A 20846-nucleotide genomic window follows, 5' to 3' on the forward strand; every position below is an offset into this window, starting at 1 on the left:
AAGTTGGAATATAACACTTTTTATTTTGCTTTTTTACCGCATTCTTCACAATTAATTACTAAACATGTATGCAAGATGGCTACCTTTTAAGCTTTCGAGGACAGGGAAAAGGAAGCACTCTTTTACATGTGGGACAGTAACAGGATGAAACTGGTTACTGTGTTCCATTAGTTGTGATCCAGTCTGACATCAGAGTGGTACATAAGTGTCTGTCATATAGGGGTAGGGGTGAGGTGATGTGCAAGCATGTACACACACGTCTGACACTTAATGAGACTCCGGTTTAAAGTGCACTCTTACAAGACTGAAGTTTTCCCCAGAGGGGACATCAAAAGTTGAGACTGATGAAATAGTCAGTCACTGTACAGATCATATCCTAAAGGGAAGAAAATCTGAAAAGAGTATGTCAATCTCCCTTGTCTTCAGAAAAACTGTCAGATTAAACTTGAGCTCTAAGGGGTGGGGATTTGGGGCTTGCAGAAAATTGCACTGCAACACATAATGTTTTTCTAGCAAGTTCTAAAATTCTGCAAGGCAAAACCTTTCTCCATAAGGTGGTAAATAGGCATAAGACCAGAGGCTTGATAAGACCTGAGACATATGGCAGATGTGCTACTCAGAGTTCCAGGCAAGAACACCACAACTCAGTTGCAAAAGCTTTCTTAATGGACTGACTGAGATTTACCACCAAGTCCCTGAGAAGTGCATTGTGCACTACCAACCTCCTTCTTAATGTTGAAACCATTTAGAGTCAGCCATTTTAGGCAACATGTTCTTCTGCATCTATTAAATCTAGAAAGTGAGGAGAGGCCAGACATGTTAACCTGTAGAAAAGCTGGAAAGAGGCAAAACAGCTGCAACAGATGCTGAAACTGGGACATGATTTCTTGTTCTTTGGCCAACAAGACAGGGGAGCATGATGTCCCTTAATCATGTCCTTTTCCAAAGTCCTCTCACCATCAGAAAGACTACTTGTGTAACATCATACCATAACCACAGATGTCTTTCTCCTCCTTGTTGCAGTACTCATAACTTTGGGTTAAGCCTCCACCCAGCGACCCGAACATCCGGCCAGTATACCAAAGCTTTAGTCACTGCTAGGTACGTTGGACATCTGACATTGGCCGTAGGATGCGTGGGCCTTAAGTGACATCTGCACGTACCTTCCTCAGAACTGAATGCCCCAGTCATACTCCAGTCCCAGAATAGCTGTGCAAGTCTTGAATCATCCAGCAAAACTCTTTTCTTTTTCAGGGGGTAGGAGGATGGGATATAGAATACTGCAACATGGAAGAGAAATACATCTACAGTTATGGTAAGATTTTACACAACTATTCCATGTTCATCTACTCTCTTGTTGCAGTATTCATAACCTCTGGGTGAGTGCCACAGCTCAAAGGGAAAAAGCAGACGGTGGTTTGGAACTATTTTCCAAAAATCCATACAGGATTGCCCTAGCAAAACCTGCTCTAGATCTAGAGATGTGATCCAGTTTGTAGTTTTTGGTGAAGGTATGGACAGATATCCTGGTAGCTGCTTGCAGTGTCCAATCCCTTGAAAAATGTTCCAGAGGAGGCCATTGCCCTAGTGGAATGGGCTTTTTTATGTTAAGAGTCCAGGTGTTTGCCATGATAGGTATAACAAAAGGAAATGGCTTTAAAAATCCATGCAGAAACAGACTGCTTTGTCACAGCTTTTCCCAGAGCCCTGGGGTGAACGAAGACAAATAGTTGCTCTGACCTAACGGATTTGGCCTTGTGTAGGTAGAATCTTAGTCATCTGTGAACATCAAGGGAATGCAGGACTCTCTCACTGTCATTTTGGGGTTGTGGAAAAATGGAGGAGAGGTGGATACACTGGTTCAGGGACAACTTATTGACCCCACCTTAGGCATAAAGGATGGGTTAATCCATAGGGTTACCCTATCCTTGTGGAAGATTAAAAAGGGTGAGGAGACCATAACAACCTGGAGCTCTGACACTCTCCTGGCTAATGTCAGGACCACCAAAAGTACAGTTTTCCAAGTGCAATACTTTAGACAGGCTGTAGCTGCTGGCTCAAATAGGGCAAAGGTGAGTTTCTCTAAGACAGTTCAGGTATCAGGGAGGTGGAACTGGCCTTCCTGGGGAGGCCTGAGATGTAGAACTCCTTTCAGGGATAACTCCACCTGAAGTCTAGAAGCAAGTGGAGGGTCAAGAGGCAGACAAGCAGAAACAGCAGCAAGGTGGGCTTTAACAGAGAAATATGCCAACCCTGTCTGCAACACTTCACACAGATAATACAACAATAAGGGGACCTGCTCTTGAAATGGGTCTAGCTGTCTTTTTTATACACCAAATGGAGAACCTTTTCCACTTGGACAGATAGGATCTCCTAGTATTGGGTTTCCTGGCCTCCTTCAGGACATTTAGCATGTTGTCAGAGCAAAAGTGTCTGAAAGGGATCAACACCATCAACCACAGGGTTGACTCAGAGACTCCAAGTGGGGATGGATTATGGATCCTTTATCTTGTGTGAGCAGGTTCATTCTGTGAGGTAACTTGTGATGATTGCCCTTGGCTAAATGCAGGAAGAGGAGGAACCAGTGCTGTCTTGGCCAGAAAGGAATCACCAACAAGATTATTGGTTTGTCCTACTGAATTTTCATTAGGACTTTTTGTAAGAGTGGGAAGGGGTGGGGATGCATACAGAAACGTCCCCTTCCATGAGATAGAGAAGGCATCCATCACCCTCACTAGGGGGCTGGGTGCCCTGGTACAAAATTGTGTGAGTTGTCTGTTCAGAGGGGAGGCAAACCGATCTATTTGTGGTGTACCCCACCTGTGGACTATGTCCAGAAGCACGTCCCTATGTAGCATTCATTCATGGGATTGTGACATGGACCTGCTCAAGGTGTCTGCCTGAGTGTTGAGTTAAGATATAGACAAGCCTGCAGAGTGACTTCATGCTGGACCACCAATTCCCAGTCCTTGAGTGCAAGTCTGCATAGCAAGTATGATTTGCACCCCCCCACGTTTGTTCACATACCAAAGAACAGTGTTGTCCATGAACAACTTCAGGAGTCCTTGCTTCAGAATATCTTGGAAGGCCCTCAGTGCAAAGATGAGACCGCTCATCTCTCTGATGCTGATGTGCTCCCTCTTGAAGGGGCCTGTCTATGTGCATTGCACCTTCAAGCTGCCAATAGCAGCTCCCCAAAAGTACAGTTTTGTACCTACCATAAATGTAGATGTTCGAGTGCTCATACAGCTGCAGTCATTACAGATGGGTTATCCTGCCGTCAGGCGGGTCCTCGGTCGGCCGAATTCCAAAGTCTAGGTCCAGCATCGGTTGTCGTCGCTTCTTCCCGGACGTCAGTGCGGCAGGGGTACAAAAGTGGCAGCCGACGCCATTTTCTTCAGTTTTCCTTGCCCCAGATGTCAGGTGCCCCCAGAAGGAAGGCAAAACGTAAAGTTATGCAAACATGTAAAATAGAATAATCAAAAAACAGTAGTTGCAGGCAAATACACCATAAGAGAATACCCCAAATAGGTTGTATGAAAAGGTGTTTGTCATAAGGCCTGTCCTAAGAGGGGACGGAGGGGGGGGGGGAACCTGGACTACAGCACTCGAACATCTACATTTATGGTAGGTACAAAACTGTACTATGTTCATCGTGCATACAGCTGCAGTCATTACAGATGGGAAGAATCCCAAAGCTAAGTAAGGGTGGTAGGCACTAAGTGGAACTAGGAGGAGCGAGGATGCCCTGCAAGACTGCTGTGGCAAAACCCGCTCTAGATTTAGAGTATAGTGGAAGGTGATAGTGCTTGGAGAAAGTGTGCACTGAACTCCAAGTGGCTGCTTCCAAAATGTCCTTGGTAGGAACCCCCCTGAGGAAAGCTGCAGAGGTAGCTGTGGCCCTGGTGGAGTGGGATCTGATGCATGCAGGCACAGTTTTCCATGAAATGAGTAACAAAAGCGTATGCAGTGAGCTATCCATTTTGAAATTGTCTGTTTGGAAATAGCCTTTCCTTGAGCACCTGTAGCATAGGACACAAAGAGTTGCTCGGATTTCCTGAATGGCTTTGTCCTGTCCAAATAATAACGAAGTTGTCTATGAATGTCCAAGGAATGTAGTAGCCTTTCCCCTTTCTTTTGTGGATTTGGATAAAAGGTAGGTAGGTGGATAGTCTGATTCAAAGCTACAGTGGATACTACCTTTGGCATAAAGGTAGGGTTGGTTCGTAAGGAAACTCTGTCCTGATGGAAAATGATGAATGGTTGCACAGCCATGAGGGCCTGTAGCTCCGAAACCCTGCGTGCTGAGGTGATAGCCAGAAGAAAGGCTGTTTTCCATGACAAGTATTGTAGTTCTGTTGAAGAAGCTGGCTCAAAGGGAGGAAGGGTCAGCTTTTCCAATACGAAGTTGAGGTCCCAAGCAGGGATTGCTGGTTTCCTTGGGGGGTTTTATATTTTTTGCCCCTCTGAGGAACTGCCTTAAGAGAGGATGTGAGAATAAAGGAGGATCTGTGTTGTATTGTGCAGAAATGGCTGAAGCGTGGATCTTGATGGAGGAGAAGGAAAGTCCACTGTTTAACATCTCAGCTAGGTACTGTAAAATTTGAGGTATATTTATTACCCAAGGATTCTGGCCCTTTTCTTGATTCCAGGCACAAAATTGTTTCCATTTGGCGGAGTAGGCTTTTCTAGTAGAAGGTCTTCTGGCCTCCAAGATGACATCCTGCACCTCCTTGGAGAGGAGAGTCTGTTGGGAAATCAAGGAATTCTCCATGCAGCTAGGTTTAGGGTTTTGAACTGGCTGTGAAGGGTTTTGTAGTTGTGCTGGGACAACAAAAGAGGGACTACAGGTAGGATCCATGGTGGGGAATGTGTCAGGCTCTTCAGGAGCGGATACCAGTGTTGACTTGGCCAGTCTGGAGCAATGAGAATCATTTGCGGCCTCTCTGCTCTGGCTTTTAATAGAACCTTGGGCAGCAGAGGAAGAGGAGGAAAGGCATAAACTGTCAATGTTGTCCAACTGAAAGAGAATGAGTCCACTATCCAGGCCGGTGGATGATAGGTCCTTGAAAATAATTTTTTCAACTGGTAATTTCTGTGGGTAGCAAAGAGATCTATGTCTGGCTGTCCCCATGCCTGAATTATCTTTGTGAAAACTTGAGGATGCAACCTCCATTCGTGTGGATCTGTCATATTTCTGCTTAGGTTGTCTGCCAGTGTGTTTTCCTTCCCTGGCAGGAATTGTGCCTGTAGCTGAATTTGCAATTCCAGTGCTGTGTTCCATAGGGTCATGGCTTGCCTGCACAGGGGGGTATGAATGAGTTCCTCCCTGTTTGTTTATGTACCACATCACTGTGGTGTTGTCTGTCCTTATCAATAGCTGGTCTGGATGCAGTAGGTCTTTGAAGGTCATAATGGCATTTTGCACGACTAACATTTCCTTTTGGTTGATATGCAGGTGCTTCTCTTTTTGGGACCATTTTCCCTGAATGCACTGATCTGTCATGTGTGCTCCCCAGGCGTAGTCTGAGGCGTCTGTTGTGATGATTTGAGTTGCTTGAGGTACACAGAAAGGGAGACCTGTGTTTCTTTGGCATGCTTGAGCCCACCACAAAAATTCCTTTTGAAAGCATGGAATGAGTGGTATAATTGTTTCCAAGCTGTGGCTGTGTTGAGACCATAAGTTTTTTAGGTACCATTGAAGTTTCCTCATATGCAGCTTTGCACATGGGATTAGTAGGATGCAAGATGCCATGAACCCCAGAGCCTGCAGGACTTTCCTTGCAGTTAGCCTGGTGAAAGTTGTCATTTTGCTGAAGTATTGAGACAGTTGCCCTTGTTTGTCTGGCGTGAGGTAGGCCATCTGGGTGGTTGTATTCAAGCTGGCACCCAGGAAAATTATTTGTTGAGAGGGTATTAGTTTTGATTTCTTTTTGTTGACTGTGTATCCCAGGTAGTTCAACAGTTTTATTACAAACACCAGATGCTGCAATAGTATGTCCTTGCTGTCGGCTTGGATCAGGCAGTCGTCCAGATATGGGTAGATTTGTATTCCTTGTAGTCTGCAGAAGGCGATTACTGATGCCAGGCATTTCGTAAACACTCTGGGCGCAGTAGATAAGCCAAAGGGCAATGCAGAGAATTGGTAATGGGTTGAACCTGCAAGAAATCTGAGGTATCTTCTGCAATCTTGTCTGATAGGGACATGCAGGTATGCCTCCTTGAGGTCCAATGTTACCAGCCAAGACTCCTTGCCCAGCATGGGAAGAAGTTGCTGTAATGTGAGCATCTTGAATTTTGGCACCTGTAGATATGTGTTTAGGATGGATAGGTCTAAGATAGGTCTCCAATCTTTGTCTTTCCTTGGTACCAGGAATAGTCTGGAATAAAACCCTTGACCTTGTTCTTTTGCAGGTACCTCTTAAATCGCTTTCATGTCCATGAGAGCGGAAATTTGTTTTTGTGCCTCTGCCCTTTGATTTTGTGGCAGGTTTGGCATGCCTCTCATTTTTGGAAGGGTGTGAAAGTGGAATCTGTAGCCTCTGTCTATAATGTCCAGGATCCATTTGTCTTTTGTAACAATACGCCAGTTTTTTGAGAATAATGCCAGTTGTCCCCCAAAGGTGCTGCCATTAAAGCTTTGCTTGGCAGGTGTAGGGGGAAGTCATTGTGTCTGTTTTCTAAATGACTGTGATCTATCTTCTCCACCTCTTGGGGTTGGTGCTTGCCACTGTCTGGCTCTGAAAGATCCTTGAGGTTGTCCTCTACCACTAGGGCATCTGTATCTGCCCTTTTGAGGTCTGTCCGTGGCTGGAAAGGACCAATTTTTTGAAGGCCAGTTTCTGCTGAAACGAGGAGGATGTACCTGCAGGAAATCCTTTACTGTTTGCATTGATTTAGCTTTTTCCTCCATTTTCTTTAGTACCTCCTCAGCTTTAACACCAAACAATACATCTTTTTGAAGAGGTGCATCTAATAATTTAGCCTTGACATGATCTGGTAAGGTTTGCTCTTTGAGCCAAGCATGCCTACGTATAACAGACCCCGTAACAGCAGCTCTACATGAGGCCTCTAAAGCATCAAAACCACACTGCAAGGTATGTTTACCCACTTGCTCTGCACCATGCAACAAATCCTGCAACTCTTTTAAATCTGGTTGTTCTGGTTGTGCCATTTTGCTTTTCAACTGAGATAACAAAAACTGTTGATACTTTAGCATGTGGAATTGACAGTTTAATGCCCTCATAGTTAAAGTGGCCGAGGTGTACACCTTTTTCCCCCACCTTTCTAGAGCTCTGGAATCCCTCTCTGAAGGTAATGGGTTTTTAGCAGTAGAGGCCTTAATTCTCTTGGGACCCTGTGAAATAGTTTCTGGGTCAGCAGTATGGCTTTTATATAGGAACTGGTGAGAATCAGGAACCCGGTAATACCTGTCTGGTTTAACACAAGCTGGAGGTAAAGAATCTGGATTAAGGCTGGCTTCTGTGTACACATCATCCAATATATCTAAAACAGGAGGGATAGCCAGGGGCCTATGCTGGGGGAGCAAAAAAAATTCCCTTAGCCTTTTCTTGAAATTTGAGTAATCTTGGCCTTCCCAGTGAAAGTGTTCCCTCAATGTATGCAGGGTTTCCCCAAAAGAGTAGTCTTCTGGGGGGGAGACCGAGGGAATAGACTCCTCAGCATCAGAGTTTTCAAAAGGTGAATAGGCGTAATCCTGGTCCTCAGAGTGTTCTGAGGTAATAGAAGCTTGATCTGAGGAAGGGTAGTCTTCCTCTAATCTGGGTCTTTTGTCCGAGGGGGGTTGGGAACACCTGATAAGAGTAAATCAGATCCTCAGCCATTTTAAGCATCTGCTTTTTAGGCATGGGGCCTTGAGAGGAAGTCTGAGGACCCTGTTTTTTGGTTTTCATGGCTGCTTTAGATTTAGTGAAAGCTTTAATAGAGAAGGAGGAAGGCCTGAAGACACCTTGAGAAATGGCAGGCCTGTCTAAATTCTGAGTTTCCCCGCCAGGAGTGGCGTCGGTATCTGCAGGAGGAATGGGGTCCGAGGAGCCTGCGACCTCGGGTACTGTAGTCACCGGTAATGAAGTGTCATCGGTACTCAGGGGCTGCATAGGCACCTCGCTGAGAACCGGTAGTCGGCCTAAGCGTGGTCTCAGTAGTCGGTGCGGACCTCGGATGTCGGTCCTTATCTTTGCATCTTTTGCTCAAAACTGGAGTCGGAGTATCCGACGACATGATATAATTAAATTTTTTGCCAAAATAATGAAGGGCGAACTCCGCCCGGCGCTTAATAGTGCGCTTGTTGAATCTAGCACAAAAACGGCAGGCCGAGACGTCGTGGTCTGGGCCTAAGCAAGGTATACAGAAAGAGTGGAAATCCTTATGCGGTATTTGCTTCCCACAAGAAATGCAATTATTAACTTTGTCTGACATCAGTCTGAGGCAAGAAAAGTTTCCCCAACGGGGTACTTAGCTTTCAAGAAGACTTCGGCTGAAATGCTTTCGTAAATCTCAGGAGCTGGCCAACCGGCACTTGCGAACTGCTTCTGCTTCGGGCACCGCGCAGCAAGAAAGACTGGAGAAAATGGCGTCGGCTGCATCTTTTGTACCCCTGCCGCACTGACGACAGGGAAGAAGCGATGACAACCGACGCCGGACCTAGACTTTGGAATTCAGCCGACCGAGGACCCGCCTGACGGCAGGATAACCCATCTGTAATGACTGCAGCTGTATGCACGATGAACATCGCAGGTTTGAAGCATCTGTGTACATTTCCTGGACTGGAGTCAGGGGTTGTAAGGGAAGTCCTGGGTTCAAAGAGACTTAATACACCCATCAAAGGATATCCTTCCTTAGGAATGGTGTGGTCCAAGAGGTGGGTGTGTTAGGTCCATGTGGACCACAGGTAACATTGAAGTTTCCTAAAGTGGAGTCTTGCCAGTGGCAAAAAAGGAAATATGGCTTCTACAATCCCCAACAGTCTGAAACATTCTCTTGCTGTCATTGCAGGGGCGTGGAAGACAGTCAACAGGTATTCCTACAGGCTTTCCACCTTTTGGGGTGGGAGTTATGCCATCATAACAACTGTCCTAAATTTGCACCCCAAGAAGACTTAGTCTTGGGATGGGTTTAGACTGGATTTGGGAAAGTGGATGCTGAAACGCACAGACTGCTGAACAGAAATGACTGTCTGGAGATGGCTCTGGAGGGTACTGTAACAATCTGCCTGGATGAAGAGGTCATCCAGGAATGGGAAAATCTGTATCCCTAGGACCATGCAATAGGCAACCACAGGAGCCAGACACTTGGTGAATACCCTTGGAACAGCAGATAGTCTAATGGTAAACAGAGAACTGAAAATGCGAGGAACCCACAGAGAAGTGCAAGTACTTTCTGTATTTGGGCTGGACAGGGTTATGCAGGTAGGCATCTTTGATGTCCAAGGCCGCCAAAAATGCCTGAGGCATTAGCAGTGGAAATAGAGCCTGAAGCATGAGCATACAGAAGTTGGGTACTTGAAGAAAACGGTTGAGATGAGAGAGATCCAGGATGGTTCTTCATGGGCCATCCTTTCTTAGGACCAGGAAAAGTATGGAGTAAAAGCCCCTTCCCCTTTTCTGATGCAGTGACTGGTTGGATAGTCCCTTGAGAAAGGAGGCTGTCCAAGACTGGTTGTAATAGTGGCAGTTGGTCCTTTGGTGGCTGTGGGATGCCTCTTAAGAGTGTAGGAATGGCCCAAGTCATGATGTAACCCTTTTCTATGATTGACAAGACCCACTTGTCTGAGGTAATGCTTTTCCAGAAAGAGAGACTGTGAGAGAGTCTCTGGGAAAGGGATATAGGATCTGGAGGGGGGGTGGAGGCAGGCAGTCACAGACTACTTGCCTTGTCCTGAAACTGAGGTTTTTTGGTTGGTGTCTGAGCAGGCCTGGAAGGGGGCTGCTGCTTTCTGCAACCCTTTTTGCCCCTAATAGGAGGAGGAGGAGCAGAATGCTTTCTAATGAATTGGGTTTTAGGAGGATAATTTCTGTGGAACTTAGGAATTGGTGACACGCATAAATGTTTCAAGTTTTGTAGTTCTTTCCCCTTCCGTTGAAGGCTTTTGAAAAGTTCTGCCACTTGTGTCCCAAGCAAGGCAATATTGTCTAGGCAAGCATCTAGAAGTTAAGCCCTGAAATTGTCAGGTAGGGGTTGAAGCCTCAAGCAAGAGTACCTTCGGAGTATTTTGGCAGAAGCTGCAGATCTGGCGGAGGCCACTGCAGCATCATAAAGTACAGTTGTGTACAATTACCATAAATGTAGATGTTCGAATGTATTCACTGTTGCAGTTATTACATTTGGGGTAATCTGCTGGCAGGTTGCACTCATTCGGCCTGATTAACAAAGACTTGGGTCCTGCGTCGGTTGCTGTCCCTTCTTCCATGACGTCAGGTTGTCAGGGGTATAAAACATGCAGCTGATGCCATTACATCAGTTTTTCTTGCCCCAGATGTCAGGTGCCCCCAAATGGGGAGATATATATATATATATATAGCATAGTAAAAGAAAGGAGAGGTATAAGTAAGAGAAAAACAAGGGGCTGGAGGGTGGGTAACCAGGACTGCAACAGTGAATACACTCGAACATCTACATTTATGGTAAGCATACACAACTGTTCTATGTTCTTAGTGTTTCACTGTTGCAGTCATTACATTTGGGTAGAATCCCAAAGCTATGGTTGGGAGGATGAATTTATACAGCATTAGGAGCAGCTATAAGGCCCTGCAGGACAGCAGTGGCAAAGCCAGCTCTGGATTTAGAGAAGAGAGGTAAATGGTAATGTTTGGTGAACGTATGAACTGAGTTTCAGGTAGCAGCTTCTAGAATGTCTCTGGTAGGAACCCCTCTAAGAAAGGCTGCAGAAGTAGATGCAGCCCTGGTGGAATGAGACCTAATCCCCTTGGGGATAGGTTTACCATGGTGCATATAGCAGAAACGAATACAGTGGCTTATACATTTGGAAATAGTCTGTTTTGAAATGGCCTTTCCCTCTGCCCCTGCAGCAAATGCTACCAAAAGTTGTTCAGATTTTCTTAGAGATTTTGTCCTGTTTAAGTAGAATCTAAGTTGTCTGTGTACATCCATTGAATGCAGAATCCGCTCACCCTTGTCTGTGGATTGGGGAAGAAAGTTGGCAGATGTATGGTCTGATTAACAGCCACACTGGATACCACCTTAGGCATGAATGATGGATTGGTCCTGAGAGCCAGCCTGTCTGGATGAAAAATAATGAAAGGCTCCACTGCCATAAGAGCCTGTAATTCTGAAATCCTTCTAGCTGAAGTGAATGCTAAAAGGAAAGCGGTTTTCCAGGAGAGAAATTTTAGGTCTGCAGTAGCAGATGACTCAAAAGAAGGGAGAGTGAGTTTTTCCAAAACAAAATTGAGGCCCAATGCAGGAGTTGGTGCTCTCCTGGGAGATCTTAAAATTTTGGCTCCTCTGAGATACTGCTTTAGCTTAGGATGAGAGAAGAGGGGAGGTTCTGTGTTATGAGCTGAAATCGCAGAGGCATAGATTTTTATGGAAGAAAAATATAGGCCCTTGTGAAGCATCTCAGTTAAGTATTGCAGAACCTGAGGAATACTGGGCATCGCTGTGCTTATTCCTTGTGATTGGTTCCAGGCATAGAATCTTTTCCATTTGTCAGCATAAGATTTTCTAGTACTAGGCCTTCTAGCCTCAAAAATGACACCCAACACTGGTTTGCTGAGGGATGCCAAGGGTAAAATTAGTTGATTAGCCACACTGCAAGATTCAAAGTTTGGAGCCGAGTGTGCAACATTTGGTTGTTCTGCTGAGACAGTAGGTAAGGTGTCTGAGGCAGGTGCCACAGGGGAAGGTGTGACACATTGCGCAGGAGTGGGTACCTGTGTTGGCAAGGCCAGTCTGGAGCAATCAGAATCATTTTTGGTTTGTCTTGTTTGACTTTTGGTAGAACTTTGGAGAGCAGAAGCAGAGGGGGAAAAGCAAAGACTGATAGTTTTTCCAGCTGAATGATAGAGGATCCACTTTCCAAGCTTTTTTGTGATGAATTCTTGTGTAGAATTTGTCCAACTGATAGTTCTGGGGTGAGGCAAAAAGATCTAATCTGGGTTCCCCCATTTGCGTGTCAACATGTTGAAAACTTGTGGTTCTAGTTTCCATTCATGTGGGTCCATAGGATTTCTGCTTAGTTCATCTACCAGAGTATTTAGCTTTGCTGGCAGGAATTCAGTTTGTAGTTGTATCTGATAGGTCAAGGCTGTGTTCCAAAATGCCATGGCTAGTCTGCAAAGGGGGTATGAATGTGTACCCCCCCTGCTTGTTTATGTACCACATAACTGTGGTGTTGTCCGTCTTTATCATTAGTTGTCCTGGATAAAGGTATTCCTTGAAAGCTGCCAGAGCATTCTGTACAGCTAGCATCTCTTTCTGATTGATATGTAGGTGCATTTGAAATGGGCTCCATTTGTCTTGAATGCACTTCCCTGCCAGATGAGCCCCCCCAAGCTTAGTCTGATGCATCTGTTGTTAGGGTCTGGGCGGCAGGGGGTGAAGTGAATGGCAGTCCCTTGTTTTGGTGGCAGGCCTCTGCTCACCATAGGACCTCTAGTTGCAGGCAAGGTATAATAGGAATCATTGTTTCCAGGCTGTGACAATGTTGACTCCATAAACTTTTTAAGTACACTGAAGTTTCCTCATATGCAGTCTTGCATATGGAATTAGAAGAATGCAGGAGGCCATGAACCCCAAGGCTTGCAGAATTTGTCTTGCAGATAGCAGGGTTTTTGTGGCCAGCTGTTTGAAGTCATCAATTGAATTTGCTTCTATGGCATAAAGTAAGTCACCTGGGCAGTTGTAGTCAAGCTTGCACCCAAGAAAGAAATTTTTTGAGAGGGTACCAGTTGTGATTTCTTTTCATTTATGGTGTACCCTAGACAAGTTAGAACCCTTTTTACAGACGCCAGATGTTTTAGAAGAATGTCCTTGTTTTCTGCCTGAATTAGACAATCTTTCAGGTATGGATATATTTGAATATTTCTTTGCCTGCAAAATGCAATTACTGGTGCCAGGCGCTTTGTGAAGACCCTGGGCGCAGTAAATAAGCCAAAGGGCAGTGCAAAGAACTGGTAATGCAAGTAGCCTGCTTTGAAATGGAGGTATCTTCTGCAAGTTTCCCTGATTGGGATATGCAGGTAAGCCTCTTTTAAGTCTAGAGTTACCAACCAGGCATCTTTGCCTAGCATAGGTAGTAACTGTTAAGAGTCAGCATCTTGAATTTTGGAATGTCCAGAAATGTGTTTAGAGTGGATAAGTCCAGAATTGAGCACCATGATTTGTCTTTTCTGGGTACCAGGAAAAGTCTGGAATAGAAACCTTGTCCCTTTTCCTCTTCTGGTACTGGTTGAATAGCCCCCATGTTCATGAGGGACAACTTGTTTCTGGGCCTCTGCCCACTGATTTGGGGGCAGATCTGGCCATCCGTTTGGAATTGGCAACGTGTGGAAGTGAAATCTGTATCCCTGGGATACTACATTTAAAACCCATTTGTCCTGGGTAATAAGTTGCCAGATTCATGCATGAAGTGCTAGTTTTTCTCCCAAAGGGGCGGCTAAGAGGTAAGTGCTTGGTGATTGCAGAGGGAAGTCATTGAGACTGTTTACCATAGGGAGGTGCCTTGTTGCTTCCAGATTTGGAGTTGGAGGCACCCCACTGTTTTGTTCTAAAAGTTCCTTGTGACTGAAACCTGGAGCCTTTGGAATGTCTTGATTTGACTTGAGTGGCTCTCGAGGGAACTGGAAAGGACCAGTTCTTAGTAGGCCAGTGCCTACTAAATCTTGGAGGTTGCACTTGTAAGAAATCTTTCACAGTTTGCATAGATTTAGCTTTATCTTCCATCTTTTTTAACACTTCTTCAGCCTTATTACCAAAGAGACGGTCCTGTTGTAAAGGAGCATCCAACAATTTTGCTTTAACATGGTCAGGCAGAGATTGCTCTTTGAGCAAAGCATGCCTTCTTAGCACAGATCCAGTTACAGCAAACTGCAAGATGCCTCCAAGGAATCAATACCACACTGCAAAGTATGTTTTCTAACTTGTTCAGCTGAATGCAATAAATCCTGCAATTCTTTATTTTCCACACAGTCAGAGATTAATATAATTTTCTGTTTAAGTAGTCCCATGATATGCTGTTGATATTTAAGCATATGAAATTGACAGTTTAAAGCCCTAATTGCTAAGGTTGCAGACGTGTAAACCTTCTTACCCCATCTATCCAGCGCCCTGGAATCTCTATCAGAAGGGGTAGGATTTTTGGCAGTAGAGGCCTTAATGCCCTTGGGACCCTGAGAAATGGTTTCAGGATCAGCAAAAGGGTTTTTGAAAAGGAATTTGTGGGAGTCAGGAACCCTGTAGTATCTGTCTGGCTTACAAGGAGCCGGAGGCAGAGAATCATGAGTCATACTAGATTCTGAAAAAACATCAACAATGTCTAGAACAGGAGGTACAGCCAAAGGCTATGCTGAGGAAGAAGAAAATCCCCAAGTCTCTCATTAGATTCAGAGAAATCCTGACTTTCCCAGTGGAAATGTTCCCTTAAGGCATGTAAAGTTTCCCTAAAAGAAAAATCCTCAGGGGGAGAGGCAGAAGGAATGGAATCCTCTGCATCAGAGTCCTCATAAGTAGGAATACACAAATCCTGTTCATTAGAAGAGTCAGAAGAAATAGAATCCTGTTCAGAAGATTCATAATCAATGTCTTGCCTAGGTGTCTTAGAAGGAGGGGGTTGGCTACCCCTGATCCGAGTAATTAAATCTTCAGCCATTTTGATCATTTGTTTTTTAGGCATAGGGGCCTGCACATGTGGCCCAGGAGTCGTTTTTTTAGACACAGATTTAGATTTTGGCCTTAGTTTTGAAGATGATGTTGGTCTAATATACAAATCTGTAGGCCTGAAAACACCCTCAGAAGCCGGTGCCTGCACAGCAGCTCCAGACCCATCTAAGGTAGAGACATCCACAGGTTCCATAATTGAAGCATCTCGCGGCATACCTAACTCCGAATGGGTCTCAGTAGAGGCCTGCTACTCAGAAGTAGCAGGTATCAGGGGCTGCGAAAGTGCCTCACTGAGTACCGGCGACTGGCTTAGGAGAAGCGTCGTCGGTTTTGGGCCTCGACGGTCTGTCATTTTCTTTGCGTTTTTTAGGTTTTCTGGTAGTCGGATTGCTAACTGACGACATTTCTGGATAATTAAATCTTGAGCGAAAATATTTAGAAGCAAAAATGTACCGTTCAATCGTGCGTTAATTAAATTTAGCACAAAACCGACAGCAAGGCACGTTGTGGTCAGGGCCTAGGCAAGGAATACAGTACAAATGAAAATACTTATGAGGTATTTGCTTCCCACAAGTAATGCAATTATTAACTTTTACTGACATTGGTAAGGAGCAAGAAAAAGTTTCCCCAACGGGGTACTTAGCTTTTAGTTGAAGACTTCGGTTCTGAAACTCGAAAACGAAAATTTCAGGAGTCGGTCGACCGGCACTTGCGAACTGCTTCTGCTTCAGGCACCACGCGGCAAGAAAGACTGAATAAAATGGTGTCGGCTGCATGTTTTATACCCCTGACGTCATGGAAGAAGGGACAGCAACAGACGCAGGACCCAGCAGATTACCCCAAATGTAATGACTGCAACAGTGAAACACGAAGAACATCTGCATTTTACAGTGTGTGTTGTCACTTGCGAGGACAAGGAATTCACGTTAGAGATGTGTGACTGTGGCCAAATCAGTGAGATCATCCAAAAGCTTCGAAGCCTGACTCAAAAGGGCCAGGGAGTACGTTGACATATGTGTCTGGTAGTTGATGGCCCTAAATGCCAAAGTGTCAGAGGTGTGCACATTCTTGCCAGTTCTCTCCATAGTTTTGCCATTTGTCTGCACAGAGACAGAAATGGTACCAGGGTCTGCAACGGGGCATTTTATTAGAAATTTGCCCTTTCTGGGACCTTATAAAATCTGTCAGGCCTTCTAAGGGCAGATGGTTGGGATTCAGGATTTTTAGAAGCTGCAGAAAAGGCAACTAAAAAGGCTGGCAGAACTGGTGGAATGGCAGAGATGAAGGGGTAGCCATTTGTAAGAGTTCATACCACCTCTTTTGGACTTTATACGTTTCTGTGAAGTCCCATTTGAAAAAACTCTCACATCCGAGAGATGGTTTCGGCAAAGATAAGGTCCTCTCCCAAGGGAAATCCTCTGGGAAGGCAATACCCTAGAGGGGAAGGTACTCATGAAGCATAAAACAGAGAATCCTCTGAAGAGGAATCTGGAGAGTCTTCAGCCTGTACTGTAAGAGGTTCTACAGTCTGAGGAGAAGCAGCCATGGAAGACCTAAGCACTATAAAAGCATTGAACAAACACAGAGGGAGCTTGCCACTCAGGCAAGCTCTCAGGAGGTGAAGTTACACATTTGGTTTTCTGTTTCTTTTTTAAAGAAACCGACCTGGAGGGCGCAGGCCCTAAAGGAAGGCCTAGGTTCAGGAGCTTCACTAACGGTGGAAGGACGGGTCTGGACTTTCACAGCGAGCCAAGGATCCCCCTCATCGTCACTGGCCAACGTCTGCGTTACCTCAACGGACATGCTTTCAGACCTTGGTTTTGCGGCCTCCGGAACGGTACCTGCTATACCAGAGTTGGCTGGTTCTGAACATTCCTCCAGGTGTACCTCGGCCACAGGGGGAACATCTGGTAGAAGAGGTGCAGCAGTAGGCTCAAGCCTGGTAACTTTGGCCTTCTTTTTCAATGACTCAACGGTATCTGGATGGCTCTTCCATCACAAGAGCAAGATGCTTGAGGCGTTGGTTATCTGGATAGCTATTAGAGGCATGCAGATGGCTGTTAAGAGTCTTTGGGACAAAGGCCCAACAAACTGCGAAGAACGTATGGTTATGGTTGCGTCCTAGGCAGAACAGACACAGGTTGTGGGCATCCTTATGTGGGATATGACGTCCACACCTACACTTTCCTTTTCTGGATGACCTGAACCTGGGCAGGCATGCAGTGAGCAAAAAGAAAAAAAAACAAGAAAAAGGCCCCAACGGGGTACTTATCTTTAAATTGCAGGATCTGAAGGCAGATGAGTTGACATTCGACTGGCAGCAGAAAAGTTCTAAGGAAGGTATGTACAGATGTCACTTTTATGGCCCACATTCCGCTTAAGGCCAACATCAGACGTCCCACGTACCTTGCAGTGACTAAAGCTTTGGTATACTGGTCAGACATTCAGGTCGCTAGGCGGAGGCTAACCTAAAGGTTATGAATACTGCAACATGAGACTAGGACGACATCATTCTTTATGATCTTTTTACTGTTCTTCTTAGGAAGTAAAGACTTTCCCATACTAACAGACTGTTGCTGTGTCATTGCATTTTTTTGATACCAACAGGAAGAGACAGAAAACTCTTGAATCTATGGATTTTCATAGCAAAACCTGCAAAAGCACGGTAATCTATCTTACGAGGACAGTCTCCTCAGCAAAACAAATACTCAGAATGAAAATCTTTGTACTGAATTGAAGACCACAGTTAAATACACTTTTTAGCCACACACACGGCATGCCCCAGGAATCAGAAAATGGTTTTCCTGAAATCTATTCAATAACAAAGGAACATGCAGACAATAATTAAGACAATAAAAACAGTAATCAAATAGAAAAGTCTACTCCACTAGGGCATTTAACTTTTAGACTTCTTTAAACTGAAGCTCCTAGATCACAATCAGCCCAAACAACCTCAAACATTCTCACAGAAGCTTGGCATATACCTGCTGCAGAAAGCAAATAGAAGGGACAGAGGCTGACTACAATTTCATATGGAATGCAGCCTTACATCCCAGCAATGGGAACGAGCCACTTCATACCATGTCTGTCAATCTGGGCATGTGGGAGGGCATCACCTGCGGCTAATACCCTCAAGTCACATCGTACAGCAACAGCGATACATAAGAACTACATCAGTTTGACTGCTCTAACAGAATTATATTGATTTAAAACAAAATTACATTAAACTGGCACCACAGGAACACTTACCACCCCCCAACATCTCCTTGTGCAGCATCTCAAAGGTAGGAAGTTTCAATATGCGAGCAGATATGTCAGTCCAAAGTCCAACAGCACACAGAGGAGACATGCCATTGCTTTCACCCAAAGGTGTAATATCCAAACATGCTACTTCATGCTCCATTTCTGTAAAGCTTTAAGCAAAAACAACAAATCAGCAGTGGGAACATTACAGATGAAGCCAAAATGCCAATGCAATCATAACATAAGCTACATCTTACTATCAAACAGGTCTACTTATTTACATGTCTACTTATATCATCTTAACAAGTGCTAGGCTTCATACCAATGACAGAAGCATGACTTCACATGCAGATACTTGAGTCGATGTCAGCAAAAATAGCACATTTTGAAGAGATCTGCAGCCTTCAAGACAGATAAGGCTGAAGTCTTTGATATGATCACAATGACGAGAATTCTAAGCTGTCTGGACACTTAAAAAGACAGCTAAGTATAGAAAAGCATTGATGTAGCAGTGTACACTTGTTTTTACCTGGGATGGATGCTGGGTCCTGGAATACACACACAGTCAGTGATCTTTGTGGAGACTGAAGACCTAACATGAACAGTCTACTCCAGACAGGGAGGGACAAAGTTACATATGCAGGTTTACTTCAACTAAAGAAGACAACGACAAACCTCATGTTTCACCCATTACATTCTCATCATACGAGTAACACTAGGCAGGTGCAGGTAACACTACAGCTCCAAGTGGTTACCTATAAAATGGCTAGGCTGTTACAGATCTGCTCAAAAGGAAGGAAGGAAAGTACACAGTTGTGTACACTTACCATAAATGTAGATGTTCGAGTGTATTCACTGTTGCAGTCATTACAATTGGGTTATCCTGTTGAAAGACTACCCTCAGTCGGCCTGAATTCCAAAGTCTAGGTCCGCTGTCGGTTGCTGTCGCCTCCTCCCTGACGTCAGTGCGACAGGGGTATAAAATATGCAGCTGACGCCATTTTCTTCAGTTTTTCTTGCCCCAGATGTCAGGTGCCCCCAAAAGGGTTGGCTAAAAATATGTCAATAAAACATGCATGCACCAAAGTATATACTTTGCCTTCAACTACAAGCAAATACACCACATAGGTTGTATAAAATACAGAAGTACAGATAAGTTCCAGCAAAGAAATGGGGGATGGCGGGTGGGTAACCTGGACTGCAACAGTGAATACACTCTAACATCTACATTTATGGTAAGTGTACACAACTGTACTATGTTCTTCGTGTTTCACTGTTGCAGTCATTACAATTGTGTTGAATCCCAAAGCTAAGGTTGGGAGGCTGGAGCTAAATAGCATTAGGAGCGGCAATTGGGCCATGCAGAACTGCAGTGGCAAAGCCTGCCCTGGAGTTAGAGTAGAGTGGTAAGTGATAGTGCTTTGTGAAGGTGTGCACTAAACTCCAAGTAGCAGCCTCTAAAATGTCTTTGGTTGGTACTTCCCTGAGGAAGGCTGCTGAAGTGGCTGCTGCTCTGGTTGAATGTGGCCCAATGCCCTTAGGCACTGGCTTGCCATGTTGTGAATAGCAGAAACGAATGCAGTGGCCTATCCACTTTGAAATAGTCTGCTTTGAGATAGCCTTTCCTTGTGATCCTGCAGCATATGCCACTAGTAATTGCTCTGTCTTTCTGAAAGCTTTGGTTCTGTTCAAATAGAAGCGTAGCTGTCTGTGTATGTCCAAAGAATGCAGAATTCTCTCCCCCTTATTCTGTGGGTTTGGATAAAAGGTAGGCAGATGAATAGTTTGGTTAAGGGCCACACTGGACACTACCTTAGGCATAAATGTCGGGTTTGTCCTCAGAGAAACCCTGTTTGGATAAAAAATGATAAAAGGTTCTACAGCCATGAGTGCCTGTAGCTCTGAGACTCGTCTTGCAGAAGTTATTGCTAGGAGCAGAGCTGTTTTCCAAGATAAAATCTTTATCAGCTGTAGCGGCTGGCTCAAAAGGAGGCAGGGTGAGTTTTTCCAAGACATAATTGAGGTCCCATGCAGGTATTGGTGATCTCCTTGGAGGCTTTAAATTTCTGGCCCCTCTGAGGTACTGCCTTAATAAAGGATGAGAAAAGATTGGTGGCTCTGTATTGTAATGAGCCGAAATGGCAGAGGCATGAATTTTTATAGATGAAAAGGATAGGCCTTTGTCCAACATCTCAGTCAACTATTGCAAAATCTGAGGAATATTTGGTACAGCTGTGTCAATTCCTTGTGCCTGGTTCCAAGCACAGAATCTCTTCAATTTTCCACCACAGGATTTTCTAGTATTAGGCCTCCTGGCCTCCAAAATGACATCCATCACCGCTTTAGTGAGAGGGACCTGAGAGATAGTTTCTGGGTCAGCAGCAGGGTTTTTGAAAAGGAATTTATTAGAGTCAGGAACCCTGTAATACCTGTCCGGCTTAACAGGAGCTGGAGGTAAGGAGTTAGGGGTCAGACTGGACTCTGAAAATACATTATCTACAATGTCTAACACAGGTGGAATAGCTAGGGGCCTGTGCTGAGGTAGTAAAAGGAATTCTCTGAGCCTTTTCTTAGATTCTGAATAATCTTGGCTCTCCCAGTGGAAATGCTCCCTCATGGTATGTAAAGTTTCCCCAAAAGAATAATCCTCAGGAGAGGCTGAAGGGATAGATTCTTCAGCATCAGAATCCTCATAGGGAGGAAGAGAGTATTTCCTGATCAGAAGAGGAATCAGAAGAAATGGA

The 20846-nt window shown here is 44.8% G+C and overlaps 1 protein-coding gene across 1 annotated transcript in view; it reads right to left on the reverse strand.

Annotated features, from left to right (window-relative positions):
- The window catches only part of DDB1 (damage specific DNA binding protein 1), a 2836764-nt gene that overhangs the window by 1878772 nt on the left and 937146 nt on the right, over positions 1-20846 (reverse strand). The window contains exon 14 of the mRNA XM_044059793.1: positions 18109-18272. Within this exon, the coding sequence (XP_043915728.1) occupies positions 18109-18272 (164 nt within the window). The remainder of the gene's footprint in view (positions 1-18108; positions 18273-20846) is intronic.

This window comes from Protopterus annectens, chromosome 17.part0 (genome assembly GCF_019279795.1).
Source record: "Protopterus annectens isolate FY-2018-M chromosome 17.part0, PAN1.0, whole genome shotgun sequence".
Lineage (NCBI taxonomy): Eukaryota > Metazoa > Chordata > Ceratodontiformes > Protopteridae > Protopterus > Protopterus annectens.